This window comes from Canis aureus, chromosome 19 (assembly GCF_053574225.1).
Source record: "Canis aureus isolate CA01 chromosome 19, VMU_Caureus_v.1.0, whole genome shotgun sequence".
Classification (NCBI taxonomy): domain Eukaryota; kingdom Metazoa; phylum Chordata; class Mammalia; order Carnivora; family Canidae; genus Canis; species Canis aureus.
In genome coordinates this window covers 54,563,034-54,578,032 of record NC_135629.1, presented here as the reverse complement: position 1 = coordinate 54,578,032, position 14,999 = coordinate 54,563,034, and the positions used below count along the sequence as shown (strand labels likewise).

Sequence of the window (14,999 nt, the reverse complement as noted above, 5' to 3'; positions counted from 1 at the left end):
TGTGCTGGCTCTTACAAAGATTCTTCTAATATGAGCAAGAAGAAAATTTCAGGACACCGCACTAATGGATTCAGTCAAGAATTTCATCAGCCAAGTAGATGAGTGTAATTACATTGAGGAATTCTCTCTCAAAGTCCAAGAATATGGATATATTGTTTTCCCAAGATGGTAAATTCAGAAGTGATACCATGATAGGGAACTGGGTGATACATAGATATACTGGCTCAGTGGGATACACTCCCCCCGCAGTCTGGCCTTCAACTCTCTTGCTAAGAAGTTCGCCAACTAAAGGAGCCTGCCCAACATTGGACCCATTTCCTTGATGTATATAGAAGTTGGCGCTGCTCTCCATTATGTGATTTTTTGCACAGAACACCATCAGCATTTCCAAATTCATTCTTTGAGGCACTTTAATATGATCCATTCTAATGTAATGCACTATTTAAATTACCCAGATGAAAAGAGAACTAAGGGATTCTCCATTATGCAAGCTGCTCAACTAACACCCCCAGCCTCCGCATGCACTCACAAGACTTCTTGATAAAGTAGAGCTCAAGAAAAGAAGTGATGTACTTCCTTCCTCATTAACCCTGAGAAGCTACATTCTGGATGAGAAGCAAGAATTTTTCATCTTGTGGGTAAGTAGGAACTGACTAGCTTCTTTCAAGAAAAATATAGAAAATATTTCATGTGTTATCTTGTGTCTAGAAAAATGTCTGGTACTTGTTATATGTCCTGTTGCTTTGTTTTTTGAAAGTTGCTATATGGGCATAATTTTCCAGCTTCTGCTTGGGCAATGTGTGTATTATGTGGTGCAGAATAAACTGAAATACTTTGGCAACCTCGATAGAGATGACGAATTGTATATCAAGGAGCTTAAAGTGATTTAAAACACAGGCATATGTCATTTCACTGTACTTTGCCTTATTGTACTTCACAGATACTGTTTTATTTTTCCCCACAAATTGAAGTTTTATATCAAGTAAATCTATTGGCACTATTTGTCTGACAGCTCACTTGGTGTCTCTGTGTCACATTTTGGTTATTCTTGCGATATTTTAAACTTTTCATTATTATTATTATATTTCTTCGATGATTTGTGATCAGTGATAATGACTCGCTGAAAGCTCAGATGATGGTTAGCATTTTTCAGCAATGTAGCGATTTTTCATTAAGGAATGGGCTTTTTATTTAGACATAATGCTATTGCATACTTAATAGATTACAGTATAATGTAAACATATTTTTATATGCAGTGGGAAAGCAAAAAACATTTGTTTGATTCACTATATTGAAGGAATCTGGAAGTAACACTGCACTATCTCTGAGGTATGTCTTTTAAAAAGTTAGAAGAAACAGAATCTGAAGAAAACATAGCATATAACCAATTTGCTACTGAAAATGAAGAAAACAAGACCTAAAAAGATGAATAGGTTTATCAAGGTTACATGGTGAATTGACAAGCTTTGTCACATGCCTCACACCTTACCTCCATGATAAACACATGAGCACAGTTAAATGCAAGGCTCGCTGTCAAAGGATTGTATATTTTATTCATGGCCAGAGTGACTTGCTGTGCAGGTCACTGTTTTTCCAGCTTCTGGGACCCACTGGTGAGGAGTAGGGTCATGAAACCAACCTGATGGGTAATAAACAGCATCTTAAAAGACATTAAAGGGACTATAATTATAAAATATCAAATGCAGCATATTGATTTGTGAAACTTGGTTGAGTTATCACTCTCTGATGTAAAACATATTTCTTACAGTGGGTCATAGTCAAAAATCTCTCCAAGTCAGCATTGCTAGATATGTAAACACACACACACACACCAAAACAAAAACCAGACACAGAAAGACAAATACAGTATGATCTCACTTATATGTGGAGCTATAGTTCTCAAATTCACAGAAGCAGAGGGTAGAATGGTGGTTGCCAGGGGTCAGGAGATGGGGGAAATGGGAAGTGATGACCAAAGGGTACAAAGCTTTGGTTATGCAAGATAAATAAGTCCTGGAGATGTGCTATACAGCATGGCACCCATAGCTGATAATATTGTATTATATACTTAAATTTTGCTGAGAAAATTGATCTTATTTTAAATGTTCTTATTGCACACACTCAGCTAACCACAAAGGGGCAGGAGGAAGCTTTGGAAGGTGTTGAATATCTTTTTGGCCTTAATCGTGGTAATGGTTTCATGAATGTGTACTTATGTCCAAACTCATCGAATTGTACACATTAAACATGTACAGCTTTTTACATGCCAATCATACCTCAGTAAAGTGATTAAAAAAAAAAAACAACTAAAAGACCAAATCAGCATTGCTAGAGGTCTTGGCAGTTCTGAAAAACATATCACCTCTTTCATGTAAAATATTCACTTTAGTTTAAACCAGTTTCAAAAGAGGCTTCCAAAAAAGAATCATACTCATCTAGACATAATTTCTTTTTCTTTCTTTCTTTCTTTCTTTCTTTCTTTCTTTCTTTCTTTCTTTCTTTCTTTCATTTCTTTTTAAAGATTTTATTTACTTATTCATGAGATGCAAAGAGAGAGACAGAGAGAGAGAGAGGCAGAGACACAGGCAGAGGGAGAAGCAGGCTCCCCACAGGGAGTCAGACGTGGGACTCAATCCCGGGTCCCCAGGATCACACTCTTGGCTGAAGGCGGGCGTTAAACCACTAAGCCACCAGGGCTGCCCTCTTTTTTTTTTTTTTTTTTTTAAAGCAATCTCTACACGCAATGTGGGGCTTTAACTCACAACTCTGAGCCAGCCAGGTGCCCCTGGACACAATTTCTTTACAGTATATTCTGTAGCAGGTTTTTGGAAGGGAAGAGAACCATGAATCAAAACAGGAAAATGGATGTTGAAAGAAGGGAGAGCATCTAGGAAGTGACCAAGTATAAATCCTCGAAGATGCCCATAGAATTTGACTTGCAATTAGGCAATATTGTCCATCGCAGAGATCAAAAGCTGGTGGCCTGCTGGTTCCACATTTGGGGAAAAAGTGGAATTGAATGTCTCTAGATAGAGCCCAGGGTTTTCAGTTCTCCACAGTCCTCCTTGCTTCTGCAAAATTGCCTCACTTATTCTTATTACATGTTTTGCACCTAGGACGTATTGGGGCTTAGGATCTTGGTGCAAGTGTTATAGGAAGGCTTGATTTTTCAAGCCTTAGCTTTGATTTTGCTAGCAACATCACCTGGAGCAAGTGATAGAATCTCTTTGAGTCTCAATTTTCATTATTTGAAAAGTGGGAAGATATTATTCAATCTACATTATATGCTTTCAATGAAACAATAGTGTCAAAGCACTTAGTAAGGGACTTGGCCCACCACAGAAGTTCCATGAATGTTTTTAGGAAGTGAGAATAGAAGGCTAAGAGAATTATCTGTAGCAAAATTGATTTACGGGCTAGATGCCAATACATAATGTGTGACTAGCCTGTTTGGGCCATTGGAACAAAGAGGTTTTTCTGGGATGCACCTTCTCAGGCCACTACTTTGTTCCTGGGGGACCCTCTTGGGACCCCACGCATAACCACTCGATAATGGATCAGTCCTTAACACATAAAGTCATGGTTATAATTGGAGTAAGGAAAAAGGCATGGGAGACCTCCATGACTACCACTGTCATCATCATCACTGTAACCACCATCTCCACTATCACCATCCCCGTCATCATCACCACTACTATCACCACCACCACAACCACCATTACCACCAGCACCACCAACACCACCATTATTACTGCCAAAAGCACTACCATCATCAACATTATGATGTTATTATCACATCCACCATCACTGCTATCACCATCATCACCAAAACCACTCCTTCTGCTGTCACTATTACCATTTATACTATTTTCACCATTAATGTCTTTCACCAATATCGCCATCACTTCCTCCTTCACCATCACCTTCATGTCCACCCCCACTGTTATCATCATATCCTGTCCCCAGAACAGTTAACTTTATCTAGTACTTGTCATATGCCAGGCAGTGCCACCTGCTGTGAAAGGTCATCCTCACTCCATCAGCGCGATACTAGGAAGTATATGCTCTTTCTTAGTGCCATTTAGCAGATGAGAAAACAGGCCCAATAAGAAATGACAAATACCCACCATTTGCTTCAACGTGGATAGAACTGGAGGGTATTATGCTGAGCATAATACAAAGGACAAACAAAGGAGAAGGACAAACATTATATGGTCTCATTCATTCTAGGAATATAAAAATAGTGAAAGGGATTAAAGGGGAAAGGAAAGAAAATGAATGGGAAATATCAGAGAGCAAGACAGAACATGAGAGACCCCTAACTCTGGGAAATGAACAAGGGGTAGTGGAAGGGGAGATGGGCAGGGGGATGGGGTGACTGGGTGACAGGCACTGAGGGGGGCACTCGACGGGATGAGCACTGGGTGTTATGCTATATGTTGGCAAATCAAACTCCAATAAAAATAAATAAAATAAAATAAAATAAAATAAAATAAAATAAAATAATAAAATAAAATAAAATTACAATGAGATACCGAGAGAGAGAGAGAGAGAGAGAGAGAAAACAGTCCCAGAGACAAAGTCACTGCCTCAAAGTGACTGAACTACTAGCTGCTGATTTGCAAGCCAAACTCAGGTTTTCCTGGGCACTGAGTTATGTTCTCATTTAACTGCCTATGGCCAACAGCTAACTGTGGGTAAAGTGTTCAGAAAATTGCCTCATAGGCAGACTCCTTTATTTTTGGAGTTCAATTTGCCAACATATAGCACAACACCCAGTGTTCATCTCATCAAGTGCCCCCCTCAGTACCCATAGGCAGACTCCTAAGGATTCCAAACTCAGAGATCAAAGCAGAACATACACATCAATTCACCCCTATGTTAACTGTAGCATTATTTATAACAGGCAAGATATGGAAGCAATCCAAGTGTCCATTCATAGATGAGTAAAGAAGATGTGGTGTGTAGTGTGTGTGTGTGCTATATATGTGTGTGTATATGTATACATATATGTGTATATATGTATATATACATGTGTATATATAGCAAACGCACAGGAATATTACTCAGCCATAAAAAAGAGTAGGATCTTGCCATTGCCACAACATGGATGGACCTAGAGGCTCTTATGCTATGTGAAATTTAAGTCAGACAGAGAAAGACAAGTACTATATGATTTTACTCATATGTGGAATTTAAGGAACAAAACAAGGAGACAAAAAACTAGACTCTTAAATTCAGAGAACTGGTGGTTGCCAGAGGGGAGGTGGGTAGGAGGAAGGGTAAAATAAAGGGGGTTAAGGATATATTTATCTTGATGAGCACTGAGTAATTATTGAATTGTTGAATCACTATATTGTACACCTGAAACTAATATAACACTGTATGTTAACTACAGTAAAATTGTTTTAAATACATGTAAGTTAAACTAGAAAAAATACTTAGAAACAACAAAATAAGTAAGTAAAACAAAGCAGAAACAGGCTCAGATATAGAGAACTGGTGGTTGCCACAGGGGAGCCACTGGCCTGCAAGCAAAACAAGTGAACAAGAGTAAGATTTACGAACTTCCAGTTATAAGTAAGTCACGGGGCTGTAAAGTGCAGCACAGGAAATACAGTCAATACTGTAATAAGTTTGCACAGGGGCTCAGTGGTTGGGTTTCTGCCTTTGGCTGGGGGTGTGATCTTGGAGTCCTGGCATTGGGTCCTGCATTGGGCTCCCCGCGTGGAGCCTGCTTCACCCTCTGCCTATGTCTCTGCCTCTCTCTCTCTGCATCTCTCATAAATAAATAAATAAAATCTTTAAAAAAATACTGTGATAGGTTTGCACAGTGACAGAGTGGTAACCAAGCCTACTGAGATGACCGCATCATAATGTATAAAAATATTCAATCACTATTGTATACCTGAAACTAATATAATGTATGTCAATTGTAATTCAATAAAAAAATTAGCCACCAAAAAAAAAAAAAAAGAACATACATATCAAAGGACATGGAGAAAAGAAGGAGCTGACAAGAAAATCCATTTTTCAGCCATTTTGTTTTTCCTCTTCTACGAAAACACTTCACTATTGCTATTACCTTATTGCTAAAGTAATTATAAAATGTAGAGCTAGTTAAATAAAAAGAAATTTAGAATCACTCACAATGCCATTCTTCTATTAACATTTATAGAATCTCCTTTAAATGTGAGATCACATACTTTGCTCTATTACCTACTTTTATCCTAATGCTAGATTACAATCACTTTCCATGTTATGTCCTCCTGCAGCATAATTTTTATTTATAATGTCTAATTATTTGCATTACACATCTTTAAATGTTGCCTTTCTTCACACTTACATTTTATGAAACTATTTTCTTCAGATTCTTTAGCTCTATCTTCCCTATTGGTGCCTTTGTCTTTGCTGAGTGGCTTAACAGATTTGCAGGGCATATGGTCTTTGCTAATGTGCACTGGAGGTTTTATCCTAAACCTTAATTGCTCATGGCATTACCTGAAGACAGTGCTTTTTTCAAATAATTTATTTCAAAATAATATTTTTGAAATATTTTTGAAATAAATTATTTCAAAATAATATCCACAGGGCAAATATGAACAACTTAAGGTCTCCTTTGAAAGGGTCTTTTTTAGTGATGTGCAGCAGTTCCATTGTCTTCTCCAAGAAGGGGCTTAGGTTTTGAATATGAAATACCTACACTTGCTTCAAAATTCAAATGGCACCGAAAGGTGAAATGTGAAAAAGCTCCTTGCTCCTGCTTGCCAGTAGCTCAGTTTTCAAAGGCAATGGGTGTTAGGAGTTTCTTAGGTGGCCAAGAATACTTTATGCAAACATAAAATCATAATATGTATATACATGCATAGGCATTTATATGTTTGCGCTTAGATTGTTGTATAATCTTGTGTAGGTTTAAGTATACGCATGTTTAACTATATAGAGAATAGCTCACATTTGTGCAGAGTTTCCCTATTGTGTAAATATATTATAACTGTATATATGCATATTTCTAATTGTGTATAGTGTGCCAATGTCTTCCTTATTACCTCCCTTATCTTCCACAAATGCTAGCATACATACTTCTGCCCCTTGATATCTACCTAGCTACTTAATGAACAATATGCCTTTAAGATAATCCCTCCTCCTTTTTTATTATGGGACATAATAAACATACACAAATGTAGCAGCAATGGCATCAGGAACCCCACAGACCTTTCACCTGGTTTTAACAATGATCAACAGCTGCCCAAACTTGAATCCCACTTGCTCCCCAAACCATTCCCTCACCCCGGTTATTTTGACATGAATTCTACATATCATATGATTTTGCCTGTAAAATTTTAATGTGTATCTCCAAAATATCAGGGCTTTTGTAAATAACCACTTTATCATACCTATGGCTTCCTCTAGAGCAGCTTAGTTGACAGATAAGGAAACAGAGGTTGAATTATCATATTCATGAGAATGAACAACCATTAATGCTTTCACATTGCCAGGCTTCAAGCATTTTTTTAAAATTACTTTTCGGGGCACCTGGGTGGTTCAGTGGTTAAGTGTCTGTCTGCCTTTGGCTCAGGTCATGATCCCAGGGTCCTGGGATCAAGTCCCACATCAGGCTCCCTGTCGGGAGCTTGCTTCTCCCTCAGCCTATGTCTCTGCTTCCCTGTCTCTGTGTCTTTCATGAATAAATAAATAAAATCTTTTTAAAAATTAAAATTAAAAAATTGTGTTTGATTTGGGATCCAGTAAGACACTGCAGTTGGTTGATGTATTTCTAAGTCTTTTTAAATCTAGCTCTCCCCTATGTTTTTCACCCCTTAAATTTTGGGGGGAAGTTGAAGAAATTGGTGATGTGAATGGTGAAGAAATTCCTATGGAATTTCTTATAGTCTGAATCTTACTGGTTGCAATAGACCAGGTGTGTAAATTCCAGCAGGATATTTCTTCCCCATTTGTTGAGTGGTAAGCTTATTTCCTATAACCTACTCTCCTTCAATCACCCTTTCCTTGACAAAATTTCCCAGAAGTGGAATTGTTGGGTCAAAAGATGGGCAGAAATTAAAGGATTTTGAGAAGCATCGGCCACTTGGCCTCTGAAATCTGTGACCATCTGAAATTGACTTTCATGGGACTTATTTATTCCAGACATCCTTGCCACCTCTTGCTTGAGAGCACTTCTCAGGTTGTTGTTGCTCCTGTTATCACAGTGCTATGGGAAGCAGATGCCTGCCCCTGCTCTCAGGTGAGTACAACAAAGGATTCTCTCTTCTTCTTCTTTTTATTTTTTTTTAAGATTTTATTTATTTATTCATGAGAGACACAGAGAGAGAGGCAGAGACACAGGCAGAGGGAGAAGCAGGCTCCATGCAGGGAGCCCAACGTGGGACTCGATCCCAGGTCTCCAGGGTTAGGTCCTGGGCTGAAGGTGGCGCTAAACCACCAAGCCACCAGGGCTGCCCAGGATTCTCTTCTGCCCATGACCGCAGCATCCTAGTTTGGGTTACTTCCCCAAATTTGGCACTTTGTGCAAAAATGACTGTGTGTGCCAGTCCTGTTAGAAACTCTCACACTGAGTCTCTGAGTTGCTCTCCCCAAGCAGAACTGAGATAAAGACTCAGATGTAAATAGTTTATTTGGGAAGAGCCCGTCTTGATCTCACCAACAGGAGATCATGACCTGAGCTGAAACCAAGAATCTAATGTTCAGCTATCTGAGTCACCCAGGCTCCCCTAGATGCCTCCAGATTTTAGGAAAAGATCCCATCACAACAACTTGCAGTGAAAGGATGCAGGAATCCATTTTTCAAGTGCCTGGTTATTTGCTGCCTATGTACCTTGAGGGACTGATATTAGGAAATGTGTGAGAGAGTTTTCTGCATTTCTGAGTTCATCCTCAAATTTAATATAAAGCTTCATCTAAAAATGTCCTCAAAATGGACCATGCCCGAAACATGCTCATCCATTCCAGATATGCCATAGTCTTGGACTCCGAGGATTCTTATGGTCTGTGCTATTCATATCTGCTCTTACTCCAGAAAAAAGTACTGCGTATTAGGGATCAGGCCTGTGCTGTGCAGTACCACCGCTACCAGCCACATGTGGCTTCTGAGCACTTGAAACTAAGCTAGCCCGAGTGGAGATCAGCCACATGTCCAAAATACATATTTGGTTTCAAAGACTATCTTGCAGACAGAAAGGATCATAAAATACTTAAGAGAATAATTTGTCATATATTGAATGTGGATTGAAATGATCACAGCTTGGCTCTTTTGAGTTAAATATAGTAATGAAATCAATTTCATCTGTCTTTCAAAAATGTGGCTACTGGAAATTTTAAAAGGAGCTATATGGCTTGCGCTATAACTCCATCGGACAGTGTGGGGCTAGAAGTCTGGACAGGTCCAGATGGACTGTTGCATATGGAAAGAAGGTTGGCACTTGGCCTTTTGATACTAGACTCGGAGAAAAAGCTTTCTGAGCTGGTGGCTTTTCAGTAATCGGGACACACAGCTTGTGATATTGTGATTTATAATAAGAAATATGGAACTGGAGGGTATTATGCTGAGTGAAGTGAGTCAGTCGGAGAAGGACAAACATTATATGTTCTCATTCATTTGGGGAATATAAATAATAGTGAAAGGGAAAATAAGGGAAGGGAGAAGAAATGTGTGGGAAATATCAGAAAGGGAGACAGAACGTAAAGACTGCTAACTCTGGGAAACGAACTAGGGGTGGTAGAAGGGGAGGAGGGCGGGGGGTGGGAGTGAATGGGTGACGGGCACTGGGTGTTATTCTGTATGTTAGTAAATTGAACACCAATAAAAAAAAATAAATTAAAAAAAAAAAAAAAGAAATATGTATTTGGGCTTTGTCCCCATTTTGGGCACAGGGCTCCTAAAATCCTTGGCGTTTCCCAGAGAGAAGAGTGATAAAGGTGTCTTCTGTTATGGTAACGGAGTGATTTGGGAAACTCAGCTGCAGGGTGGGGTTGGTGGCCTGGGGCATGTTACTAGAAGGTTGGCCTTTTCAGCCCCACGCCCTGATTTCCTGAGAGGGGCTGGAGCTGGTGGGTGAATTCCTCACCAAGGGCCTATGATCATTTCTTTTTTTTTTTTTTTTTTTTTAGAATTATAAATTTATTTTTTATTGGTGTTCAATTTGCCAACATATAGAATAACACCCAGTGCTCATCCCATCAAGTGCCCCCCTCAGTGCCCGTCACCCAGTCACCCCCACCCCCGCCCACCTCCCTTTCTACCACCCCTAGTTCGTTTCCCAGAGTTAGAAGTGGGAAATATCAGCAAGGGCCTATGATCTGATAAACTGCCAAGGGCCAATGATCTGATAAAGCTGTGGCTGTGTGAAGCTACAAGTTTATGGAGTCCCTTGGACAAGATAAGGGCTGCTGAGGCTGGTAAAGCTGGAGGTCTGTGGAGAATGGCCACCCAGAGAGGGCATAGAGGCTCAGCACCCTTCTCCTGTACCTTGCCCCACACCTCTCCTCCATCTAGTGTTCTCAAGCGATTCTTTTTCCTCATAAACCAGCAATCTAGTAGCTGGAATGTTTTCTCTGGAGTTCTCTGAGTTGCTCTAACAAATTCATACAACTGAAGGGGGTGGTGACAACCCAGCCTTTCCACGGCTTCTGAAGTGAGAGGCAGGCTTGTGGGAGCGAGCTTTCAGCCTGTGGGATCTGATGCTGTCTCTGGGTAGATGGTGTTGAAATGGAGTTGTATCATAAGACACCCAACTGGTGTCAGAGCACTGATTGTTGGTGTGGGGATCAGCCCACCCAGCCCCGGGCTCTCAACATTGAAATTGGGTGCAGACTCTCTTACAGCTGTGATCAGATGGCCCTAGCATGCTTTACGAATATATGATGCCCTCTGTGACTCTGGTGTTTGTAGACTGGCAGTAAAGTTAGCACCCTACACCCGGGCAATGGGAAACGAAGCCCCTAACCCCCATGGGCTTCAGCCAAGCTGAACTGTCCCCCCCACCCACCCACCCACTCTCTGTTCCAGGTCTCAGTGTCCTGCTGGCTCTGTCAGGATCCGATGCCAAGAATTCTGGAGGTGAGTTTACTCATTTCCAAATGCCAGGGAAAGGAAATTAGGGTTCATAACCTGCCTTGAGGGGAGATAAGGGACCCCTTTTCAAGGGAGACAGTGTAAATCTCTGCCACCTTCTGCCTTTTCCTTGCAGCTCCCAAGGACTGTCCTCCCTTCACCATCATCTTGTTTTACACCAGGCTCTGTGCTAAGCAAATGCCACACACATCTCTTTCAATCCTGACATTTCTGCAAAGAAGTTCTAGACAGTATCCTCACTTGACCAATAGCTCTCTAGGGAAGTAGCTGGCTCAAGGTCACACAGCTGATAGACAGTGGACTCTGCTCTTTCTTTCCCAGAGCTTGTGTCTAAGTCATGGCAGGAGGTCCTATTTTTATTCCATGTCTTGGGTTGGGTCCCCTTCCAAAAGCACAACCTGTGAAAAGACCCTGAGGGCAAGTTATTTATCTGGGAGGTGATCCCAGGAAGTACCAGCTGGGAGCGGGAAATTACTCAGGAAGGTGAGGAGCCATAAGGGTCCATTGTCAAGCAGGTTACACTTGAGCAGGGGCGGGGGAGGGGGAGCTGTGTTGAGGGGGAGCCGAATGTAGTCAGGAGTTGCATCCCAGCATGATTCTCCTAGATGGGCAAGGAAGCTTTAATCCTCTTATTTATCTTTTTAAACTTTCGTAAAACATACATAACATAAAATTCAGTGGCATCAAGCACATTCACATTGTTGTGAAACCATCCCCACTATCCCCCTCCAGAACATTTTTCCTCTTGCCAGACTGAAACTCTCCCCATGAAACAGCAGTTCCCTATTTCCCCTCCCACCAGCCCCAGGATCCACCATGTACTTTCAGTTTTTAGGAATTTGACTCCTCTAGGGATCTCCCATAAGTGGCATCAAACAGTAGTGGTCCTTTTATGACTGCTTTATTTATATATCTCAATCTTCAGAGGTCACCCATGTGGTAGCAGGTGTTGAAATTTTCTTTTTTCTTGAAGCTAAATTACATTCTGTTGTATGGATGGACCAAATTGTGTTTATTCATCTGTCAGTGGACACTTGGGGTGTTTCCACATTTTGGCTACTGTGTATAATGCTGCTACGAACATGAGCGTGCAAACATCTCTTCAAACCCCTGCTTTCATTTCTTTGGGCTACATACGTAAAAGTGAAATTGCTGGGTTGTATGGTACTTCTAATTTGAAAAATTTTAAGACTTACCATACTTTTTTCCACAATGCTGCACCATTTTACACACCTACCAGCAATGCACTAGGACTAGAGTTCCTCTACATCTTGCCAACACTTATTTTTTTTCCCCTGATAATAAAAAAGCCTTTTTTGTTTGTTTAACACACTGACTCGTGTCAGTCATTGATTGAGGGATCTGATAACCTGCCATGTGGTAAGCACAAAGGACTCTGGTGACCAGAGAAAGCTCTCAGATAAAGACCCACAAATGCTGACAGCTACTGTTGAGCAGAAGTGGTGTTGGTGGCAGAGGCTGGGTGTGAGTGGGGCAGGCACTGCAAGCATCTGTGATCAGCAGTGGGAGGGGTGCACGGTAAAGGCCAACAGAACTATTCCCAAAAGGACATTTTTCTGACTACAGCATTTGGGACATTGTAAGTGCTCAAAGAATGTTTCTTGAATGAATGAGTAAATTAACGAAAGGATCCTGTGTTCCCTACAGCTTTCTGTCCCATGTGCCCTGAAAATGCCAGCTGCTTCAACAGCACCCACTGTGCTTGTAAAGATGGATTTCAGTCCGCGTCTGGGGGGAGGTACATCAAGCCCCACGAGAAATGTGAAGGTAGAGACTCAGTCCACAACATCCTGAAATCTGGAATGAGGTGGGGGCATGTGTGGGGTGCGAGTGAGGCAAAGATGCAGTCGTACTACAAGGTGGAACATGTCACGGCTGTATGAGTGCCCCTAGAGAAGGCCCTATCCCTGGTGTCCCCCTCACTCCTTCTGAACCTGGTTTGATGTCTTTCTTTGGAGGAAGGTTGAGTTCCCAGGACCTTGAAGTTTCAAGCACCAGTTTTTATTTGTCTCTCTGAGAATCCCACAAGGGTAGAGACCATGTCTGTTTTGTTCATTGCTCTAAGCAGAGGACAGAGAATAATGTCACAAAACAGAGGCCCAATAAAAATGTGTTGCCCAAGAGAACAAATGAATAACTTATCATCTTGGCACTCAGATATCTTCCATGATTGGGCCTCAACTCAGATCTTGACATTCAATATCTTCCATGATCTGGCCTCAAGTATTCATTGTTCAAGAGGACAAATGAATTACTTACTATCTTGACAATCAATATCTTCCATGATCTGACTCCAATTAGTATTCCCATTTCCTTTTTCACTACTCCCTTCTGCTCTAGCCAAGATCCTTTCTCATTTCCACAAATTCTAAAGGCCTATTTGAGTGCCAAAGAGAAAAACCACTCCTGAATATCTGATTGGTAGAGTTGTGTAAATTCAGAAGGCAAATCTGACCATTGTAAACTACTTAGCATTTATTTTATTTTATTGTGGCAAAATACAGGTAACGTAAAATTTACCATGTTAATCACTTTTAGGTGTATCTTTCAGTGATATTAAATATATGCATATTGTTGTGCAGTCATCCCCACCATCCATCTCTAGAACCCTACATCCTCCCAAACGGAAACTGTCCCCACGAAGCACTGACTTCTCACCCCCTGCCCCACCCCTCGCTCACACCATCTAGTCTCTGTGGATGGGACTCCTCTGGGGACCTCCTGGGAGTAGAATCAGATGATATTGGATTATTTATTTATTTAAAAAATTTTTTTTCAATTGTAGTAAAATATACACAACAAAATATCATCATTTCTATTTTTAAGTGTATAGTTCCCTGGTATTAAGGACATTCACAATGTTCTGCAACCATCCCCACCATCCATTTCCAGGACTTTTTATATTTTGCAAAACTGAAACTCTGTCCCCACTAAACATAACTCCCCATTCTCCCTCCTCTGGCCCCTGCCCCTGACTCCCACCATCTACTTTCTATCTCTGTTAATTTGACTCCTCTAGGGACCTCCTATAAGTGGAATCATATAACATTGGATGTAGCTATTTCTTTTTTAACATTTTATTTATTTATTCATGAGAAAGAAAGAGAGGCAGAGAGAGAGGCAGAGACACAGGCAGAGGGAGAAGCAGGCTCCATGCAGGGAGCCCGACATGGGACTTGATCCCAGGACTCCAGGATCATGACCTGGGCCAAAGGCAGGCACCAAACCACTGAGCCACCCAGGGATCCCTATTTTTAAAACTTTTTAAAAGAGCTTAGATAATTCTCTATTACCCCATCACCCAATTCACCTCAGGCTAACCAACAACATGGCTATATTACAATGATGAAAACTAAGGATTTAATATTGATATAGGGATGTTAAACAACAGCCTTCTTTCCCCCCAGTTTCACAGTTATTCTCCCAAAGCCTTTTTTTTTTTCCTGCTTCAAGAACCATTTTAAGGCATGCCTGGATGGCTCAGCAATTGAGCGTCTTCCTTCCGCTCAGGTCCTGATTTCCAAATCCGGGATCAAGTTCCACTTTGGGCTCCTTGTGGGGAGCCTGCTATTCCCTCTGCCCATGTCTCTGCCTCTCTCTCTCTCTCTCATGAATAAATAAATAAAATCTTTAAAAAAAAAAAAAAGAAGAACCATTTCAGGATCCCATTTAGTTGCCACATTCCTGAATTGGCAATCTGTAATGGATCCTTAGTCTTTTCTTGTCTTCCATGATTTAGACATCTTTGACAGGAAACCAGAAATGCCCTTTTGCACTTTGCTTTTTCACTTAATTATATATCTTAGAAATTACTACAAATCACATGGAGATCTTCTCCATTCTTTTGTGTAGCTGTGTGGATGAACCATAGATTATTCAACCTTAT

General features: G+C 40.8%; 1 protein-coding gene across 3 annotated transcripts in view; it reads left to right on the top strand.

The window, feature by feature from the left end:
* The first annotated feature begins 508 nt into the window (after window positions 1-508).
* Window positions 509-14,999, top strand: part of LOC144290718 (putative adhesion G protein-coupled receptor E4P) — a 43,270-nt gene continuing 28,779 nt past the window's right edge. For all 3 annotated transcript variants that reach the window (XM_077860217.1, XM_077860216.1, XM_077860215.1), the window contains exons 1-4: window positions 509-638; window positions 8,149-8,245; window positions 11,027-11,077; window positions 12,761-12,880. In XM_077860217.1, the coding sequence (XP_077716343.1) occupies window positions 8,215-8,245; window positions 11,027-11,077; window positions 12,761-12,880 (202 nt within the window). In that variant the 5' untranslated portion in view covers window positions 509-638; window positions 8,149-8,214. The remainder of the gene's footprint in view (window positions 639-8,148; window positions 8,246-11,026; window positions 11,078-12,760; window positions 12,881-14,999) is intronic.